General features: G+C 46.7%; 5 protein-coding genes across 5 annotated transcripts, besides 1 other annotated feature; all 5 read right to left on the bottom strand.

Annotated features, from left to right (window-relative positions):
• Positions 1-130: 130 nt before the first annotated feature.
• On the bottom strand, positions 131-691 carry PUMCH_005139 (uncharacterized protein; the record flags this gene model as incomplete). Its single annotated transcript, XM_063024047.1, has 1 exon — positions 131-691. One exon carries the CDS (start codon positions 689-691, stop codon positions 131-133), a length of 561 nt encoding a protein of 186 aa, XP_062880117.1.
• A 400-nt stretch (positions 692-1,091) lies between these two features.
• PUMCH_005138 (uncharacterized protein) lies at positions 1,092-3,467 on the bottom strand (the record flags this gene model as incomplete). The annotated part of the gene is made up of 1 exon (XM_063024046.1): positions 1,092-3,467. One exon carries the CDS (start codon positions 3,465-3,467, stop codon positions 1,092-1,094), a length of 2,376 nt encoding a protein of 791 aa, XP_062880116.1.
• A 2,784-nt stretch (positions 3,468-6,251) lies between these two features.
• Positions 6,252-6,302: a sequence feature (Short protein (PUMCH_005137, WPK27739.1) was converted to a misc_feature.).
• Positions 6,303-7,260: 958 nt separating this feature from the next.
• Positions 7,261-9,555, bottom strand: PUMCH_005136 (uncharacterized protein; the record flags this gene model as incomplete). Its single annotated transcript, XM_063024045.1, has 1 exon — positions 7,261-9,555. One exon carries the CDS (start codon positions 9,553-9,555, stop codon positions 7,261-7,263), a length of 2,295 nt encoding a protein of 764 aa, XP_062880115.1.
• Positions 9,556-10,652: 1,097 nt separating this feature from the next.
• Positions 10,653-11,711, bottom strand: PUMCH_005135 (uncharacterized protein; the record flags this gene model as incomplete). The annotated part of the gene is made up of 1 exon (XM_063024044.1): positions 10,653-11,711. One exon carries the CDS (start codon positions 11,709-11,711, stop codon positions 10,653-10,655), a length of 1,059 nt encoding a protein of 352 aa, XP_062880114.1.
• Positions 11,712-15,353: 3,642 nt separating this feature from the next.
• PUMCH_005134 (uncharacterized protein) lies at positions 15,354-18,812 on the bottom strand (the record flags this gene model as incomplete). The annotated part of the gene is made up of 1 exon (XM_063024043.1): positions 15,354-18,812. One exon carries the CDS (start codon positions 18,810-18,812, stop codon positions 15,354-15,356), a length of 3,459 nt encoding a protein of 1,152 aa, XP_062880113.1.
• Positions 18,813-19,099: the final 287 nt, after the last annotated feature.

The following is a 19,099-nucleotide window of genomic DNA, read 5'->3' as shown; positions in this document are numbered from 1 at the left end:
TCTATTTCAGCAAATAACACTATTCCCGAATCTCTTTCAGAAGGTAAAACCAATTGAATTCTTTCCATTACCGTTGTATCTCCAATCCGATCACCTCTCACCACTCCATTACAAGCTCTCTACGAGTGCTCTACGACTTCCGCTTCACGCTGGCAAACGCAAAATCCTCGCCCACCAACGTCTCTCCCAGCACAAACGCACCCACATACGGCTGGATACTCCACTCCAACCGCAACGTCGCATTCCTACCTCTAAACGACTTCTCTACATCCCACACCAGATACTTGGCACGTGCGTTCTTCAAGCTGAGCGTCGCATCCTCGCGACGCGTGATGATCTTATCCCAATACGTGACCCTGCTACTCAGGCCCGCCAGCTTTCCCTCATACTCGGCGGTCAAATAGACGAAGATCTGTTTCGTGTTCCAATGGAAGAGCGGCGTCAAGTCCGCCGACAAATCAAACGCAATCTTACTGTTTTCCTTGGGCTTTCCATGCAGAGCACCGAAACTGCGCAGGTTTTTGAGCAGCGCGATGGCCTTAACGTTGGAAATGGAGGTTGTGTCGATCGACCAAACGCCGGCGAAATAGAGCTGGACCACGGAGATAAGCGCAATGGCGGCCGTTAACACCGACACGGCGGTGAGTGTTTGGTTCAGTAGCACCTGCACTCTGTTGGCGAGGTTGAACATGTGTTATTTTTGAGTAGTAGTTGGTGTGGTAGGTTTGTATGGGGGGACTGGAGACAGGAATGTGGAGGTGGTGGAAAATAGGAAAATGAAGTACACCTTCGAGTTTTTTTTCTTTCTTCTTTTTCCTAATTTCTTTCTTTTCTTTTCTTTTTTCTCTTTCTTTCTTTCTTTTCTCTTTCTTTCGGGAACTAGGTTTGACGTTCTATATTATTAACATTCATGTAGTTTCTCTCTTTCATTGATGGATCGAGGAATTGGCATCCAATTAAACAGAGGCCGAAATGGTCCAATGTTCCATTGTTGCCCGTGTAGATACCTATGCTTTCCCGTAATATCCTCTATCTCATATCCTCTATCTCATATCCTCTATCTCATAGTCGCTTGATGTGGCCCCCTTGAATTATGCCGACTGACTCTTCAAATACTCCCCGTAGAGCTTCTCCTGCTGCTGATACTGCTTCATGAGCTTCTTTCTCATGCTCTTGGTCACCTCTTCGCCGGCAGCGTTCTTGGTAGGAAGCCCCTGCTCGTCCCACTCCGAGTACAACGCCTTGTCCTGGAAAAGCTCTTCTGGCTTGATCTTCATCTTGGCGAGACGCTCCTCCTCCTTCTTGGCATTGGCAGCCGCCTGCTGCTGCTTTTTGAGTTCCTTCTCCTTGGCCTGCTGCTCCTTGGCCTGCTGCTGCTTCAAAAACTCCTCCTTTTCCAGCTCATTCAAGAACTTGACAAGTGCTCCTCCATTGGGTCTATCATCGAGCGAAATTCCAAGGTTGATGAGGTCGGCACGTAATGTGTCAGACACACGGAGGAATTCGCTGGCGTCAGCCTTGCCGATGGCAAGGTTCCGGACCTCATCTCTGAACTGCGACAAGGCCTTCACATATGGCATAGCTACATCTTCCTTGGAGGCTGAGCCGGCAGAGTCAGAGGCATCCGAGTCCATCCAGCCCAACTTGTCTGGTCTGGCCTCAAAACCGAGAATGTCGAGAATTTTGACGATCCAACGAGTAATTTCGAGCAAGACCTCGATACGTAACTCATTTTGGCCAGTGGCACTGCCTTGAATATAAGTGTTGGCCTTAGAAACCAAATCTCCAATCACACGTAATACCACAGGTGTAGAGAGATTGTCACAGAAAGCAGCGTGTACGTCTGCCTGGGCAGTTTCCAATTGAACCAAGAGCGCCTTCTCGACATCGCTCAATTTGAGCGACACGTACTTGCCCTCAGAGACAGAGTGTCTGTAGTCGGCGTTCAACGCACGGATAGTGGTGAAGAACTTGGCCAATGTAGACTCGAAGGATTGCACTTCCTTGACCAACGAGTCCTTGAAGTCAATTGGTTTATCCCAGTAGCCAAAGGCAAACACCAATCGAAGCTGACGGGCGCTGTATGTTTCTAGAGCCTCCTCGATGGTGATGAAGTTCTTTAAGGACTTGGACATCTTTTGACCCTGGATGTGCAAGTGGCCGTTGTGCATGAAGTAGTTGATCCATTGCTTGTTTTCGAAGTATGCCTCACTCTGGGCAAGCTCGTTGTCGTGGTGGGGGAAACACAAGTCAACACCACCAGAGTGGATGTCAATGGTCGAGCCAAGGATATCGGAGGCCATGACAGAACACTCGATGTGCCAGCCGGGTCTGCCTGGGCCCCATTTGGAGTCCCACGATGGCTCACCAGGCTTGGAAGCCTTCCACAAGGCGAAATCGGCAGCGTTTTTCTTCAGAGTCTGGGTGGAAAGCGAGCCCTCGCCCTCCTCGATAAGCTCCAAAGAGCCCTTGTTCCATGGCTGCAACTTGGCGTAGTCATGGTCCGGGTGGTTCTCGAACTTGACAGTGTCGAAATAGACGGAGCCATCGTCGGTGGCGTACGCGAACCCGTTGGAGATGATTTGGTCTACAAAGGCCGCGATTTCAGGAACGTACTCCGACACGCGGGTGGTCACAGAGGGTGGAAGAACGTTGAGGCGCTCCATGTCCTTGTTGAACTTATCCTCCCAGAACGCAGGCAACTTCTTGAAAATCTCGGGCTCGGTGACGGTGTGGCCGAACTCCTTATCCAAGGATGGCACGGCGACGTCCTCAATGGCAGCCATGAACTCGGCCAACGAGGCGCCGTTTTGAGCGGCGCGAGAAACTACATCATGCGCCTTTCTAAGCGCAGCTACATACATGGGCAATTTGGGCACAGCAGCGCTCAAGGCGGGCACATCGAGGCTGTCCATGAATGGGACCAAGTCGGCCAATTCGCCCTCAAAACCGGCCAAATTGGCCTGTGCATAAGCAGAAACAAACCGCTTCCCCTCCTCCACCAAGGCTGCATCCAACTCCTGGTGCTTCTTAACGAGTTTCTCCTCGAAAAGGTACTGCTGTCTAGCGGCAATGATGATCTTGTCGTCGATATCGGTCACGTTCTGCACAAACAACACGTTGTATCCAAAATAGTCCTTCAAGATTCTTCTACAAATATCGGAACACACGTAGTTCCGAGCATGGCCCATGTGGGAGTGGTTATACACCGTTGGACCACAACAGTACCACGAGACCCTGGAGGGCGAAATGGGCACAAACGGTTCCTTCTTGCGGGTGAGCGAGTTGTTGATGCGCAACACGGGCGGCGTCTGTGCCGAGGGCATGTGCCAAGCCGGCTGTGTGACTGGTTTTTTGGTACTCATCTGACGGAGTAGTGCTTTGTACATGGGGAGTGGAAAATGCAAGTCTGGGGTATATATATGGCTGAAAAAAAGGGACCGGGGAGAGAGGCCGTGACAAAGCATTTTGGAATTTTCCAAGCAATTGGCAATTGATATTTATAGTTCCTCTTTTTTTGTGGATATGGCTTTGTTGGATGTAATGGTGATTGTCGTTTGTTTAAGTTGATAGACGATAGTGGATAGGAACTCGACGTTAAATTATTTTGAAATTTAGCTTCATTTTGATTGAAAAAAAACGATTTTGTTTTTCTGTGGTTGAATGCGGACGGTTCGGTGGTATGAGTTAGAATCAGTGTGTTGTAACATTGGAGTGTTCTTAGTCGATGACAGTACCGTAGTCATGAAATTTCAATTGCAGAACATTCACAAGAAATGAATCCATGATGAAATTGGTCTGATTGATGTTGACATTATAAACATTCAGTCAACGATACAACTCATGGTGTTGCTTGATATTGTCAATGGGTATTATTACTGGATAGTACTCAGAAGAGCTGCTTAATTTGTTGGAATTTCTGTCAGTTTTATCCATCCGCTTGATAAAATCTACCAGAATTACTAGATAGAATTAGATAGACTCGTTCGGCTTGAACACTCAATAGTATCATTGGATAGTAATGCTTGGTAGAACCACTTGATAGAACAACTTTATATGAACATCCAATGGATTCACAATAGTATTATTTAAGAGTCACACTAGAAATATCTCTCTGCATGTTTCAACTCCACCCACCATCATTTAGTCAATAACGTATCACTCACAATAGTCTACTCAACACCATGAATCTGCACCATCTCAAAGCTAAATCAAGGAGTGACTTCATGTTCATCTCTACTTTATAAGATTGATGGAGAATACTTCAAATCTAGTAGTGAAAAGACAGTTGTATGTCTGCTGTGACAATTGTAGTTTGTTAACAATACGTTATCAATCTCCAAGTTGTAAGTCTGGTAAAGTTATTGCAAGCCTATTGAATGTCTGTTATCAGTCCATAGCGAGTTTCATAGAAGTTCTCAAAGTTCGTTAAATGTTCAATATCGGCTCATTATAAGTTCATAATCGGTTTGTTACAAGTTCATCATCGAAGCAGTACCGCTTCGCTTTTCGATCATTATCAGATTCTCAGATGTTCATGATCAATCGGCTAAAGTGTGCCATTTAGTTTCTACAATCTACGTTTACAGTCGGTTCATGTGGTGGATCTGAAGTTAGTACTATTCGACAATCAGTTTTGGAATTGGTCGCATGGCGCACAGCACCTAATGGAACTAGGCATGTCCCGGTTACTGTGCTCTAGAACGCAAATTAAATCATCATTTGTCACATACGGTTTGTGGTTGGGATTTTGGAAATTTGGAAAATGAGGATCGAAAAGGGTTTATATAGTGCTGGTCACGTGACTGGCTGCAAAAACCGGTACTTCTTATTCCAATTTAAATTTAAATTGAAGGTATATTTCGGCGTATATCACAAACTTTTGGAGTCATTATTTATCTTCAGTTTATCTTTTCGTGCTTTTGCTCGTGTGTTTGCAGTCCTTGTTGCATTGTAGTTGGTATGTGTGGTACCATAAGTATACTTAAGAGTGAGCGATCCATGTCAACCTTTCCATAAATCTTTAGAATATCCTTTTGATTTCTCGTTTGCAAATTACTTGTTCACGAATTCTGCTTTGTCTGGCCATTTCATACTTGACAGAGTCGAGTGTGACATGACTATCTGTTAATAGTCAAGACTGAACTGGAAGTCGCTTGACATTCGCCATAGTTCTCGTGCCAAATCTCACGCGAATATTGAAATTCAATAGTTCCAACTGCGATTTTGGAGATTGTCCAGATCGTTGATACGTATGTACCACTGGAATAATATATCCCATTGCACACGATAAATCCATCATCTCTGGCCCTAAAAGCAAATTTGACAATTCAAAAAAACAAAATTAAGATTAATATAATCATGAATAGAAGCTACTGTTGCATTGTGTGTTAGTGATCGCCCAATTCCCTATAGTCTAACTTATACATCTATCTCCACCAGTACACTACGGATCCGGCCCAAATTCAACAAGCCATCTCTCTACACTTCCCTCTTACTCACAAAAATCAAGCGCCGAAATTTTGAGGCCAAAAACCGAAATTCGCTAGGGGGTGAAACAGACGAGGTATTATAGGGCTTCTGCCCTCTTCCACGTGACACATTAATTGATTGATACGCAGGACCAAGACCGGCCAAAAACCCGTACATCCTCATACACTACCGCCATACCCTCACCCACCACCAAGCAGCACTAATCAGGACCCGTTATCTGCAGGACCCGCGCTTTCACACACCTCCATAGTAAAAAAATTTTACCTCACTAAATCTTTTCTCCCTACCTAACCATCGAGATGTCTGTCACCGTCCACGAGATTAACTGGAAATACGTTGAATTGGGCCGTGTTGTCTTGATCGACGACGCCAAGTTGGCCACCATTGTCGAGATCATCGACCAGAAGAGAGTATGTATATGTGATGTTCACCCGTGAGAATACTGTCTCCAAAAAAGTGGACGAGAGTTTTTTTTTGACTGGCCAATAGGAGCCGCGGATCTGTTTACTTTCGACGACGTTAGTTTGTGTCGTTTCCGCTCTTTTTCGTGTCGTTTCTGTGTCGTTTATAGATAGCAGCTGGAGTATGGAGCAGGAGTGGAAAAGCGGCCGGGTTTCGCTGCGGGTGTCTGTTCGTGGCGGCGTAGAGTGTGCAGTGGTGACTATAGTGTGGATGTGCTGCTTTTTCCGCTGTTTTTCCACTGTTTTTGGTGCTTTTGGCGGTACTTCCAGTGGTGCTACTGTTATCTGTGGGACTGTATGGGACTGAAAAATTTCACTTCTTCCATTGATCCATTAAAGTTCCATTAGTTCCCGCCCAACGAGAAAAACTACTCATGTGATAACCTATCCAAAAACAACCTTCTGCTCTTTCTCTTTCTCTCTCACTTTCTTCTTTCTCCTTTCCTTTATCCCATACTAACATCCAGGTCTTGATTGACGGCCCAGCCATCAGCAGACAAGTCATCACCTTGAAGAAGGTCTCCTTGACCGACCTTGTCTTGCCAAAGTTGCCAAGAGGTTCCAGAACCAACACCGTCACCAAGAAGTGGGCTGCTGCCGACATTGACGGACAATGGGCTGCTTCCGAGCCAGCCAAGAAGTTGGCTGTCAGAGCCAGAAGAGCTGCTTTGACCGACTTCGAGAGATTCCAGGTGCGCATTTTGAAGAAGCAAAGAAGAGCTGCTGTTGCTGCCATTGCTGCTAAGGCTTAATTGCAGTTTTCATACGACTAATACAAGTGTATCATACGAAGAGCTGGTGTAGAGGTGTGTTTGAAACCACGCTGTAGTAAACTGAATCGAGGGATTCTGTTCAAGATTAAAGTAGAGTCTTTTGTAGTTTGAGACTATTTAAGTTTGCAGTCATTTCTGTTTCGTCTATCTATATCACATAGTGAGAACGTCAAAGCTGTAACTTTCAAATTTCGAGTTTCGAGTCTCATATTAGAAGAGGCGTCAGATTGCATCAAAAATTAGACTATGATTATTCTATGTACAGAGTTTATGGAGGTATCGGCACTTTCTTCCACCTAATTAATCATACCCATTATACAAATTCAAAAGAAATTTCCATATTGTTCACCTCCTAAGATAATCGTTCAGCCCTCTAGATACTGTTTAATTTCCCACACAACGACATACAACATCCTTCTTAGAATCTACGCTAGTACTTCCTCTTGTCTACAACACTCTGTATTCTATACATAATCGAAGCAAGGGCCCGCCAACCATCTATGTACAAGCTATCGTCAGCTACCCGTGGCCCTTTACTTCTTTTTCTTCTTCTCGGCCTCCTCAATCAATTGCTTCTGCAAGTGTGGTGCGGTCTGCGAGTACTTGAGGAACTCCATCGAGAACTCTCCCTTACCTTGAGTGGAAGCTCTCAATGACGTAGCAAAGCCAAACAACGAGTTCAAAGAACATTCGGCGGTCACTGTAAACTCATCCACACCATTCTCGGTGTCCATGATCAATCCACCAAGCTTGTTCACGAGCGCAACTACATTACCCTGGAACTCGTTAGGAGCAGTGATCTCGATGGCCATGATAGGCTCCAAAATCACTGGGTTGGCGTTCAAGAACGCCTGTCTGAATGCACCATGCGTGGCAAGACGGAACGCCAACTCCGAAGAGTCAACCATATGCGACTGACCATCGTTGATGTGCATGTGGACACCCAAAACGCGGTGTCCAATCAATGGACCCTTCTCCAAGCAGTCTTCGAATCCCTTTTGACAGGCAAACAAGTACTTCTCGGAAATCTTACCTCCAACAATGTGTTGTGTAAACTTGTTGTCACCCTCGATAGGCTTGAAGTCACCGATGACTCTACCGAATTGACCGGCACCTCCAGACTGTTTCTTGTGGGTGTAATCGAATGCGGTCGGGGTGGTGATGGCCTCACGGTAGGCAACTTGTGGCTTACCGGTCACACAGTCAACACCGTACTCTCTCTTGATTCTCTCGACGTAAATCTCCAAGTGCAATTCTCCCATACCAGAAATAACGGTCTCCTTCGACTCTGGGTCGAAACGGACTCTGAAAGTAGGATCTTCTCTCTGGAAACGGTTCATGGCCTTTGAGAAGTTTCCACTGTCCTTGGTCTTGGGCTCGATAGACAACGAGATAACGGCGTCTGGAACAAACATGGAACTCATGGTAATCTCGTTGACGGCATTGTGGCCAATGAAAGTGTCTCCGGAGGCACAGTCGATACCGAACGTGGCACAAATCTCACCAGCTCCGATCTCGTCAACATCCTCCATCTCGTTGGAGTGCATTCTAACCAAACGGGCAACCTTGACCTTCTTACCGGTCTTGACATGGTTCATGAACGTTCCCTTTTTCAACTTACCTTGGTACACACGGATGTAGGTCAATTGACCGTACTTACCTTCCTCCAACTTGAAAGCCAAACCAACGAATGGCTCGGAAGAAGATGGAATCAACTTGACAGGTTTCTCCTCCTTCTCAACGAGCTCAAGTCCAGTGTTCAACACCTCATTTGGTTGAGGCAAGTAGTCGACAACCGCATCCAACACGGATTGCACACCCTTGTTGGCCAAAGCAGAACCCATCAACACCGGAGTGAACTTACGAGCAATAGTGGCTCTTCTGATGGCAGCCTTGATCTGTTCCACAGAGGGCTCCTCACCTTCCAAGTACACGTCGGCAATTTCCTCGTCGACGTCAGCCAAAGTCTCAATCAAGAGCTGGCGCTTTTCCTCAACCAAGTCGGCGACCTCAGCAGGAATCTCAGGAGTAATGCGCAATTCTTCACCCTGAGGACCCTCGTTGTAGACGGCCACACGGTCAATGATGTTCACCATACCCTTCAAGTTCTCCTCGGCGCCAATAGGCACCTGGATGGCAGCGGCAGGGGTCTTCAATTTCGAGTTGATCTGCTCGATGGCTCTGAATGGGTTGGAGCCCATACGGTCCATCTTGTTGATGAAAGTCACCCTAGGAACATTGTAACGCTTCATTTGACGGTCCACAGTGACGGTTTGCGACTGGACACCACTGACGGCACACACCACAAGAACCGCACCGTCCAAAACACGCAACGCACGCTCCACCTCGATGGTGAAATCCACGTGTCCTGGCGTATCAATCAAGTTGAAGTGGTAGTCCTTCTTCTCCTTCTCCCACGAGCAGTAGGTGGCAGCAGACTGGATGGTGATACCCTTCTCTCTCTCCAAGTCCATATGGTCCATCTTGGCGCCCACAGAGTCTCTTCCACGGACCTCATGGATGGCCTTAATACGTCCCGTATAATATAGCACTCTCTCGGTGAAAGTGGTCTTTCCGGAGTCGATGTGCGCGGAAATACCAATGTTACGCAATCTGGACGCCGTCTGGAGATCCGGCTCGGGCAAGTTGCCGTTGATTTCGTCGATGTGCACCTTTTCTTCCTCGTATGTTGTAGGAACGGTCTCAAGAAGGTTTGAGGAGCCGTTGAAAGCAGGACGCAGCGAGCAGAACCCGCGGAGGGCTGCTACACGGGCAGTGCGTGCTGCGGTGGCCACACGGACGCTCGGTTGGAGGTATCTTCCGAACATGGGTACGGACTGGAGGTGGTAGAGGTGGAAAATTTTGCGGGGTGCGGATTCATGGTGTAGGGGCGGCCCAGGATTTTTTCGGGGGGAATCGGGGTGTTTAAATATTCCCGGCGGGTATTATGGTTGCTCTCGCATAGTCTATATTTTTGTTTTATGTGTTGGGGGTGTGTTTGTGTTTGTGGATCTGAATACAAGAGACCTGAACAGGTATTGATGTGCACAACACGGGAACGAGACGAAGAGACTGGCAAATATTGAGTATTGTTTTTTTCTTTTTCTTATTGGTGTTGTCGTGAAAATTTTGCGTTGTTGATTTAGAGTGTACTAGAATGTTAATGTGGGTATTTGGTTCATGTAACCAGAGCAGAGTGAGAAGAATTGTAACATGAAGGTGACTCTTCAAATTGCAGGTATTTCAATTTGGACTATTTAGGAAGGCAAAAAATCGTCAATAAACACGACTTCTTCCTATTGTGTTGATCCAAGTCTAGTTATGTATATTGACCTGCAGATAGTTGGCTGCAAATTCAAAGATAACTTCAAAAAAAACGTCTTTTGACGGCAGACATGAACTTTGGAGGTCTTTGATTTCGTGAGTCCTCGAATCTTTCCTTAGCAAACCAGTTTTTTCCGCTCTTGCTCCAGTGACTAGCTGATACTCGGACCTTACAAATAAGGATCTGTCAAAAAAAAAGCTTAGCAACATATTTAAGCCATGTAAAAACTTACCTCTTTTTCGTCGCCAATCGCTTCGACAGTCGTCTTCCGCCGTCAAAGTCCATAGATGCCCAAAACTGCCTTATTCAAACTAAATGAGTCCCAGCTCGTTGAACATGCCACCTCACGGCATCAACCTTCCAGTCATCCTTCACAAAACATTTCCAAATTAATTTCAATCTTTTTTTGCTCGATTCGTCACATGGCGCCTCGATCTATCTTCCGAACTACACCATACTAACTATAGATTTATATTGTCATAATTAATGTTCATCAAGAATGGAAGTTTTGAAAATACGCCCCACAGGGGCTCGAAAATTGGGCGCTAAGCTCGTATGTGAATTGCTCGTTGTTTGAGTTCGGGTAGTAGTCAGGCACATCTAATAGTTTCTTCTCTGCTTGTAGCCGGAAGCAGCAGGAGCAGCAGCAGCAGCAGTTGGAGTGGTGGTACCACCAGAGATAGGCTGTGCATTGTCAATGTCGCTGACAGAAGCCTTTCCTTGTGCGATCTGGTTACCAAGGAACTGCGCAACGTCAGAAGCATAGGTGGCACCATTGGCACCGAGCCACTTGAGACCAGACTGGAGAATACCAGACTGGTTGGCCCAGTTGTAGACGTCTGTGCCCAAGACCCAGCCCTTCTTCAAAACGTTGGTCAACAAAGAGATGGATGCTTGTGGGTCAGCCAATGCCTTTTGGACAAGACCCTGGACCAAACCAGTGTTCTTGATAGCAGTGTACACTTGCTGGGCAACAGCCAACATGTCTCTCTTGTCAATGAAGTCATCATCACCCAATTGAGACAAGTCGAACAGTCTAATGACGTTGTCACTAGCATCGGTGTCAAGCTCTCTCTTAGCAGCAGCGCCGGAGCCTGTGCTTGGAGCAGGAGTAGTTCCGGTGCTTCCGCCGTTTCTCATGGCAAGGAAGGCCTTCAACAAGTTCAAGCCCGAGGAGAAGATGGCCTTTGCGGCACTGAAGAGAAGTGGTCTCAATTCACCATTCTGGAAGATATCCTTGAAGATCGTCTGGAGCAAACCAGATTGCCAAACAGCTTGAATCAAGGCAGGGCCTTGCGCGATAGCACCTTTGATTGCACTCTTGACCATGCCGACAACAAGACTCTTCAACTGCTGGTCTGTGGTCAAGATCTTCCAGATGTCGCCTATAAGGCCAGAGTTCAGCAATGCGGTGATCAATTGGGCCAACAAAGACTGGTCTCTGGTAGCAAGTTCCAAGAGCTGTGCCTCATCCTCGATCAATGCTCTCTTCTGGTTGTTTTGGCCCAACTGCTCAATCAAGGCCATGACATCGTTGATGTCAGACTTCTTCACCAACGAGTTGGTGTCGATCTTCTCAGCGGTAATCTGAGTAGGAGCAGCCGACACGGCAGCAGTAGAGAGCAAAACGGCCACGAGGGCGGTGGTAGAAAGCTTCATTGGATACGACTTTCAAGTATTGAAACAGGCAGATAGACAAAAGAGCAGGCAGAGTCTGAGAAGACGAAGATGGTTGCGGATAGTTTTTTTGGAATGACCGGGGTGCCGATCCCATACATTATATATTTGGGCATCCACAAGACCAGCCGGGGCTGATGTTGAATCTCATTTCTGTTTTCAGTAATTCCTGAGTCCCAGCTCTTTTGCACCCACTAGTGTGCACTCCCTGCAGCTGCCATATTTACCGCATTCGGAAATGAATCTGGGGAAGGTCCATTACTGCAAAGAGTTAAAGACGCGATCTAAGGACTTATCCTCCGTATTGTAAGGTGAGACTGTCTGTGTGCGCGCATTTTCCTCCTTTTTGTACACGCCTTTCACCGCTGTTCGCCCATATTTCAGTTTGATTAAGTTTAAGGTTGAACCTTAATTTCGTCTGTCTGCAGGCACGTAGTCCAGAATTCGAGGATGAGAATACCTCATGCTTTGTATCAAAATTTGCGAAAGAGTTTTTTTGAGAACAATCCTTGAAGATGTTTTCATGGCATTTCTTTCTAAGAATTTTGCTACTGTTGTCGGTTGTGTCAGCAGGTGCAAACCGTAACTGGAAAGTTGGTAGGGGTTTAATTTCCAAAAGCGAGCGCGAAACTAATCACCAATCTGTATTGTCCCCTCTTTTACCATTCCGGATTTGATAGGAGCATTCGAAAAGGCGGTGTTTGTGGGCGAGTGGTACTTGCAAAAGTACGAGCCGTTTTTCCTCATTGGGCCTATCCTTCAATAGTTATTGTTCGAAATAAGTCAAGTTCTGCATTTAATGGCGGGCGTCTCATGAGAAACTACCATTTTGGTTCATGAGCGGAAAGGCCTTCGGCGTAAAGGAATACTCATAATTTCAATGACGGCTATGGGATAAATCAAGTAAAACCACACAGAATATTTCTGTTATTTCTTCTCAAGATTTTCTCTGTACTCTGTTCAACTTAGGTCCAGCATATTTTCAGTTTCTCAAGGTTTTGATCCGGTTAATATCTTCTAGACTGATGAAATCAGCCTGAAAGACAGCAACATTCACAATCAATCGAATGAGTTCATGAAAAAACTCTTCATCATGACGAATCTTTCTTGAAACTGTTCATTATCTCAGATGCGAAGTATCTGAACAAGATGCATTCTGACAATAGAAAACGAAGAAGGAACCTTCAGAGTCGTCGACGCACGTATAAACGGATCACCCAAAAGGATATTTGGTCGAATTACTGAATCTAACCAAACTCGCATTGAAGATATTGGGCCATAATCCAACGAGAACAATAAACTCCAAATCCGGGCGCATATAAACATGCACTAGAATTCAAGCGACAATATTGGCAAAATTGGAAACATCAGATCAAAACATCGGTCCATGCTGATAAATTGTTTCTAGAAGCATGCAACTCTGAGCTGATGAATCAGATAACCATACATTTGCAGCTCATGCCAAAAGCAAGCCTCTTATCAGCCCAGAAATATTTCCGCAATGTGGCGCAAAACGGAATAAAGCATAGCTGTATTCGAATTCGAAACAGTAAGAATAGTTAAGGTGTAGTCAGCTTCAATTGGGGACAGTTGTATCGAGATATCAATGCACGGACTTAGCGGCCAAGGGTCAGCAATTCGGAACAAGAATTCAATTTCCGACCATGCAGCTTCGCCCGAGTCCCTTGACGTGTTTCTGCTGGTCCTTCAAGCGCACATATACACCCGGTCACCATGCAACGCACATAGCGAGGAATAATGCTGAGCCATAGCTCTGCTGGCGAAACAAAGCGGTGAACAAAACCCGAAAAAGAGAACGGATCGAAACCTTAATTAACAATACAATCACCACTTCCATTAAGGCATTTTGCAAGAACCGCTAATTTCTTTTCTGACCTTATCTCCCCTCCCACCCCTACGTGAATCCAGCCCGCCGAAAGATTCTGCACACGTTTCGTGGATCTCGATCGGCGGCCAAGATTATGCGTCTCACGCATGGCTGTCGTCAAGGAAACGGGATTTGATAGGGAAAGAAGTTTCCAGACCGGCATGCAACAGGGTTCCAAAGCTGGCTGACTACCCCATCGACATCCAAGCCTGCGCACACCGACGCCAATCATTGGATCCAACGGCAGACTGGAGATAAATCACCCTACGTCATCGTTAACGGCCAAAGCACCGAGTGAAACATCTCAACGGGCGCGCTGCAGGCAGGAGGCTGCACAGACGGAAGCAACTGCACATGCTGCATACCTTAAATCCTATTTGCGAGACCAATAGAAGCGTCTGAACCCGCAGATCAATGCATGTTTGATGCATGTTCAAAGCAAATACAAATTGCGACATCCACCAACGTCTTCTGAATGCGATGCCACAGATGTCACAATGACCTCGCGTCCGCAGCGGTTGCAAATACAAACATCAGACGCAATAGACGCATAACGGTCATTGCTTTATGGAACTTTTGCGAATCCACTTTGAAGATGCAATTACAAGACCAAACCAGCACAAGGGCCCAGATCAGAATCTCGCGCCAGTGCTCGCAGACCGCTCGGGGGTGGGGATCGCTGATCTGATGCATGGCTCTGGATAGGTTCGGCCAGAAACTTTTCGGGCAAGGACGCAAACCTGACTAAGCCTGTATGACTGGAGTAAAACTCGGGAGGTTGCAAGGGGCCTCACGACAATGTTCGCCAAAACCTGACGAACGTTGGGCGCTGACAGAGGATGGACAGGTCACGCGCGTCGAAATTCGGCAGAGATGAGCATCGGTGGGAAATTGGTAGTGACCTCAACAGCGATGGGTGAATTTTCGGTTGGATGGTTCCTGCAGGCAGTCCATTTAGAGTTCCTTCCAAGCCCTTTGTCTGCAGCGCACATAACCAAATACGCCGCTGTATGCACGTTGCCGTTTAACTTTCTTGCGTGTGCAGTACAACGGGGGCCATCGAAATACGCCCATGTGCATGAGAAAGTATTAAAAGGGTGAGTTATCGCTATCTCAGGGTCCTCCTTTTTTTCCCTTCATCCATTGCACTTACTTTACTTCTTCCCCCATAATCACATCTATTCAATGTTGAACGAAATCCCTTCCAACGGCCCTGCCTTCACCGTTTCGACTCTCAGACCCAAGATCACCTGGAGATTGGAAAAGTTCAGAGATCGTTACGACCGCTCCAGAAACAGTTCGTCGGCTCTGAGTTTGAAGTCCGAGACCCTCGATGGACGCAAGAACGAGAACGCTTAAAGCAACCCTATCGCCCACTGTGAGCTGGCATCGCAGAAATTAATAATAGAGACGGGGGTGTATCATACGAATCATATTCAATCATATTCAATCATATTCAATAGAATCAAATCAATGCATATTACTTAATGAATTCCGGTATTACAATTTGTAGACTACGGTGACGTGACAATTGACATTTCATTAATCCACATTTAGCTCAATCAATCTGGAGAGAACGAAATCGCAGTATTAGGCAATTGTACATTTGAAGAATGTTTGGTATGAATGCATTTATATATATTTAGTTCGATACTCGACTTTTACTGCATTTTTGTGTGTGACACTTTACGATTGCAGATCAATGCAACTAATGCGCGGGGTTATGCTAAGGTTGATTATGGGGACAGCGTGGACTCCTCCGAGTAGTAAGTGTCGTTCTCCACGTTGGTTGGGTGCCAAACGGGGCCAGGAGCAGCAATAGATGCAGACTGGTCCGAAACTCTCTCCTGCTCCCACTCTCTCCACTTCTTCATCATAATCTTCGACGAGTCAAAGGCACCATCAGCGTTTCCGTGGTCACCCTTGGACTCGCCAATGACGGTTCTGGTTTCACCCCAACTGAAGTCGTCGAATTTCCAGAACGCGTACGTAGGAAGCACAAAGTTCCAGATTGGCAATGCAATCAAGTAAATGAAAAAGTAAATCACGTACTTGAGCGAAGAGACGGTGACGACAATCAAACATCCAGGTAAACCGAAAATGATACCAAGAAGGACTAATGACATGATTGGTGTAGGGTGCGAAATGATAGCAACAATAATCACATAGACAGTGAAGGAAATGGCAGCTGGCAAACACAAAGTACCAATCAACTCAATGAAAATGACAAACTGCATCGAGAAACAGAAGGTACCACATAAGTCCTTCACCAAGACCAACTCCATCAAGTTGTGTACCGTAGAGTTAATCCAACGACGACGCTGAGACAAAAGCACAGAAAATTTGTCGGGAACCACAGTCTTACAAGCAGCCTTTGACACAAACACTTGCTTTCTCTTGGGGAAGGTCTTCAACATGAGAGAGGTAAGGTAACGATCTTCACCCAACAAAAGCAAGTTCTTCTTGTGCAAGGTGTCCACTTCGTTATCAGAATATCTTTCCACAATATCTGGGTTGGCCAAGATAGGCACCCAGTAGCCGTCATTGCCCTTGGGGGCTTTAATACGGTACATACAGAAACAACCAGGCAAACAAGTCACACCACCGAACACAGACTCGAAAGCCTTGGCTTGATGGTGAGAAATGTAGTATTCGAAAACTTGAATGGCTGTAACCCAGGATTGATTTTTATTGGCAATTTTGGTTTCACCACACAATCCCATAATCAGAGGGTCTTTCACCATTTCCGCACACATGTGAGTCAAACAGTCAGGATAGACCTTTGTGTCTGCATCGACCATTAGCACGATCTCGTAGAATTCGGCCATGATACCTGTTACTCTCCAAATGGATTCCAAAATGACAAACTCCAAAGCGGTCATTCTCTCGTCAAATGTAACTTTTTGCAAAAACGACATCAAAATGATCTGAGAGTCTCTTTTACCTCTGTTACCGGGTTTGGGGCCGCCAGCTTCCTCGGGCGTACCACACTTGACAATCAAGATCACAGGAACTCTTTGAGGAGGTTTGTTGGAGTCCTCACTAGGGGTGCACTTATAGAAACCAGCGTAAACCTTGGCCATGTTGTGACGTTTCGAACCCAGCGCAACAGCCACATAAGAGTGGGCTTTCACCTCCTCTTTTGGCACACAGAAATCAGTCATGAGGTCCAAAGCAATTTCAGGAGTGGATCTGTCGTTACCAGATCCCTTGATCAAACCGTCACAAATGACGACTAGCAATTTGTTACTGTTAGGGTAGTCAGTGTTAGCGACGGAATCCATGGTGGTACGCAAAGCCTCCTCGTCCTCAGAGTAGGCGGTAATCATACAGATGGTGTGAACAAGAGGGTAGCCGTATGGCTCGAAGGTGTGTGGTTTTTGAGGCTCAACGTCGGGATGACAGATATCATGACCCAAGGTCGAGATTGGTTCTGGCATGTTTTCGAAAGGTCCGAAACTATTTCTAGCAAGCAAATCCATAGAAGAGTGTCTGCTGTGTGCAAAAACAGATCTGGTCTTCATAGCTCTCTTTTGACGGTCAGTCATTTGAGTGTCACGGGCAGCACGTTCAGCAGCCTGCGTTCCCATAGTGGTGTACTTAAACAAAGGAGGAGTCTCAGGTTTAGCGATGGCAAGGTCCATCAAGTCTTGAGCAGATTGGTTGGACTGGAAGAAAACACTTTGACGGTTGGTTTTGACGCGCTTGAAGTCGGATCCCACCTGTGGACTGGCGGTGGCATGACGTGCCTTTTCGGAGACGACTGCAGTAGGATCCTCAGACCACTGCTCAATCTCACGGTCTCTTTCACCCATGGTCCTGTTGTCGACGATATCGGCACCTTGCTTTCTGCTCACCACCCATTTGTAGTAACATGCAAACACGAACTTCACGACAACAACAGATAAGATAAACACCAAAGAGATGATCAACACGACCTGCGAGGCAATACAACCAATGGTCTCAGAATCGATGACACCGACTCTGATGATCTCGGTCAAACATTGTGCAGCCCTGCGATCAGATGAGGCCGACAAAATGAGCGAAATGTCATGTCCACGGAAAGACTGGTCGCGCAATTCGTCGAATAGGGTTGGGTAAGTCAAATCGTCCGTTTGGATCCAATTAAGCAAGTCGAGATCTAAAACGGTACCGGAGTATACGACCAAGTTACGGGAGCTATTACGGATCTCGTCCCACGTGAAATAAACGTCACCACTGACCTGCAACGAGTAGTATGCGTCTCTAGCTGCGGAGGAGGTGTGACAAGCCCAGCCCTGGTAAAACTCCTCAGTGGTGTTGAGCGAGTCAGCGCCGTATTGCGAGAAAACGCGACATGGCATGTACCACGCCAAATTCTGGTCATCATGAGGAATGGAACAATTATCTCTGGGCATGATGATATCTCTACAGTGGCCATTGACGTTCTGGAACAAGAAAGATGCATCTTGGCCACCAGCGTTGACTGGTGGATACAACACATTGGAGCCAGCAGGGACACCGGCGGCGCCTGGATGCTGAGACAGACTCATGTCGTAGATACGGCCGTTGATGATGAGATTGGAGGTACTGACGGCTCCGTTCTTGACCTTGGTGCGCGGAGCAGAGCACACGGTTCTAGTGAATCCAAAGGTGATGTAGGCCACAAAGGCGCCGATATACAAAATACAACTAATCAAACCGATTTTCTCTCTCCACGCAAACTGGCGCGACTTGGTTTTCATGCCGAAGAGTCTCAACAACGGACTAGGCGCCCAGAACGTGATGATGTAACAGTACACTTTCCAGAAATAGATCTTGTTCTGTTCCTCCTTCTCGTAGAGCGCGTTGCCGTTTTTCGACGCCCGCTTGTACAGATATCTACGCTGATCACCCTCATCGTTGAGGCCGAACTGTTCGCGGCCCTGTTGCTGCGTTTCTTCGCCGATGGCCATCAACGGAATGCCCTCTTCGGACTCCTCGGGCACCAGATGGTATGGGGCAGCCTCGGTGTTGTGCACGGGATCCAACCCGGTGTCGGAGGGCAAAATGCGCAAATGGCTCGCCTGTTGCGAGGCTACTTGTGTGTAGTGGAAACGGGGATGGGAGCTGTCCATGCGCTGTCTTTCTGGGCGAATCAACGACCGCTTGCGGCCCACTTCGTTGGCCTCGGTGTCGAACTCCTGGTAGCTGGAGGAGTTTCTGAAGCCGGACATTTTGGGAATATGGGTGGTTGAATGTGAACTTGAAAAGGGAGCAGAATGGGGTCCTTATATAGTTTTGAAATGGTTACGAGCACTTGTCCAGTGGTGTTATTCTTTTTGCTACTTAAATGGAGGGACCAGCGGCTCTATTTGATATGCTTCTGGGGGGAAGTTCTGAAATGAATAGGTACAGACGACGGATTGGGAAACGGAGAGCGGCTCCGGGTACAGGAAAACAGGGAGACGGGCCGAATAGGGAAGTGCTAAGCCGGCCAGCGATGATGTGTTCAAATCTGGTG

Source organism: Australozyma saopauloensis, chromosome 7, assembly GCF_035610405.1.
Source record: "Australozyma saopauloensis chromosome 7, complete sequence".
NCBI classification, from domain to species: Eukaryota; Fungi; Ascomycota; class Pichiomycetes; order Serinales; family Metschnikowiaceae; genus Australozyma; species Australozyma saopauloensis.
This window is presented reverse-complemented; position numbering and strand designations above follow the sequence as displayed.